Source organism: Eimeria tenella, genomic scaffold (assembly GCF_000499545.2).
Source record: "Eimeria tenella Houghton genomic scaffold, Eth_scaff2517, whole genome shotgun sequence".
Lineage (NCBI taxonomy): Eukaryota > Apicomplexa > Conoidasida > Eucoccidiorida > Eimeriidae > Eimeria > Eimeria tenella.
The window spans coordinates 598-1,687 of NW_013542383.1; the positions used below are offsets into that span (position 1 = coordinate 598).

The 1,090-nt window shown below is 60.2% G+C and overlaps 1 protein-coding gene across 1 annotated transcript in view; it reads right to left on the bottom strand.

The window, feature by feature from the left end:
- Nucleotides 1-192: 192 nt before the first annotated feature.
- Nucleotides 193-1,090, bottom strand: part of ETH_00034130 (uncharacterized protein) — a gene marked incomplete at both ends in the record, with an annotated part of 1,167 nt that continues 269 nt past the window's right edge. Inside the window, 2 exons of the mRNA XM_013375100.1 lie at nt 193-285; nt 560-1,008. Of these exons, the coding sequence (XP_013230554.1) occupies nt 193-285; nt 560-1,008 (542 nt within the window). The remainder of the gene's footprint in view (nt 286-559; nt 1,009-1,090) is intronic.

Genomic DNA, 1,090 nt, shown 5'->3' on the forward strand with positions numbered 1-1,090 from the left:
AATACAGCGTAGCAGCACTTGCAGGACCCTGCTGCTTCGTGGTATGTGCGCTGCCACTGTAAGTTGCTGCTGCTGCTGCTGCAGCTGCTGCTGCTGCAACAGCTACTGTTGCTGGGTGCCCGCAGCAGCAGAGCTGAGGGCCCCTCATCTGCTGCGTTCGTTGAGAGTTCCTTAGCTTCCTCAGATAGGGCCTCAGAATGCTGCTGCTGCTGCTGCTGCTTCTGCTGCTGCTGCTGCTGCTGCTGCGCTTCGTGCTGCCAGCACCTCGGCAGGGCAAGCAGGTTTCTGGGAAGCAGCCAAATACAAAGCACACTAAACCCTTAACCCTAAACCCTAAACCCTAGGCCCTAAACCCTAAACCCTAAACCCTAAATCTCAAGTCCTAAGCCCTAAACCCTAAGTCCTGAACCCTAAAACCGTAGACCCTCGACCCTAAGCCCTAAACGCTACACCCTACGGCTTAAACCCTAAACCCTTAGCTCTGATTCCCAACACCTAGGGTTTAGGATCTAGGGTTTAGGGTTTAGGGTTGCGCCTGCCTGATACTTTTATTCTTTACTTGTAAACATCCAATCGACACCCCCAGCAGCTTGGGAAGCTTTTCAGGGATTTCCTGCTGCTGAGGGGCCCCCTGGGGGGCCCCCTGAGGGGCCCCCTGGGGGGCCCCCTGTGGGGCCTCTTGGGAGCCCCCTGGGGGGCCCCCAGGGGGCCCCACAGCGGGGTCTTCATGTGGGGCCCCAGGGGGGCCCCCCTGGGGGTCATCATTGGGGGCCCCAGGGGGGCCCCCCTGGGGGGCCCCCTGAGGAGTTGCTTGGGGGCCCTCTGATGAGTCTTTTGAAGCTGGAGAAGTGTGCTGCTGCTCGCTGCTGCTGCTGTTGCTCTTGTTGCTGCAGCAACTGTGCTCGGGGTCCAGGCTGCCGCTGCTTTTGCTGCGAGAGACGCTTTGCTGCTGCCGCTTAGCAGGCAGCAGCAGCGAAAGGGCACTCAGAAGAGCAGCATGTGCTTCAACTGTCTCTGCAGCGCAGCAGCAGACACAGGCTTCCTGCTGCTGCTGCTGCTGCTGCAGCAGCTGCCGTGCCAGCGGCGGCAC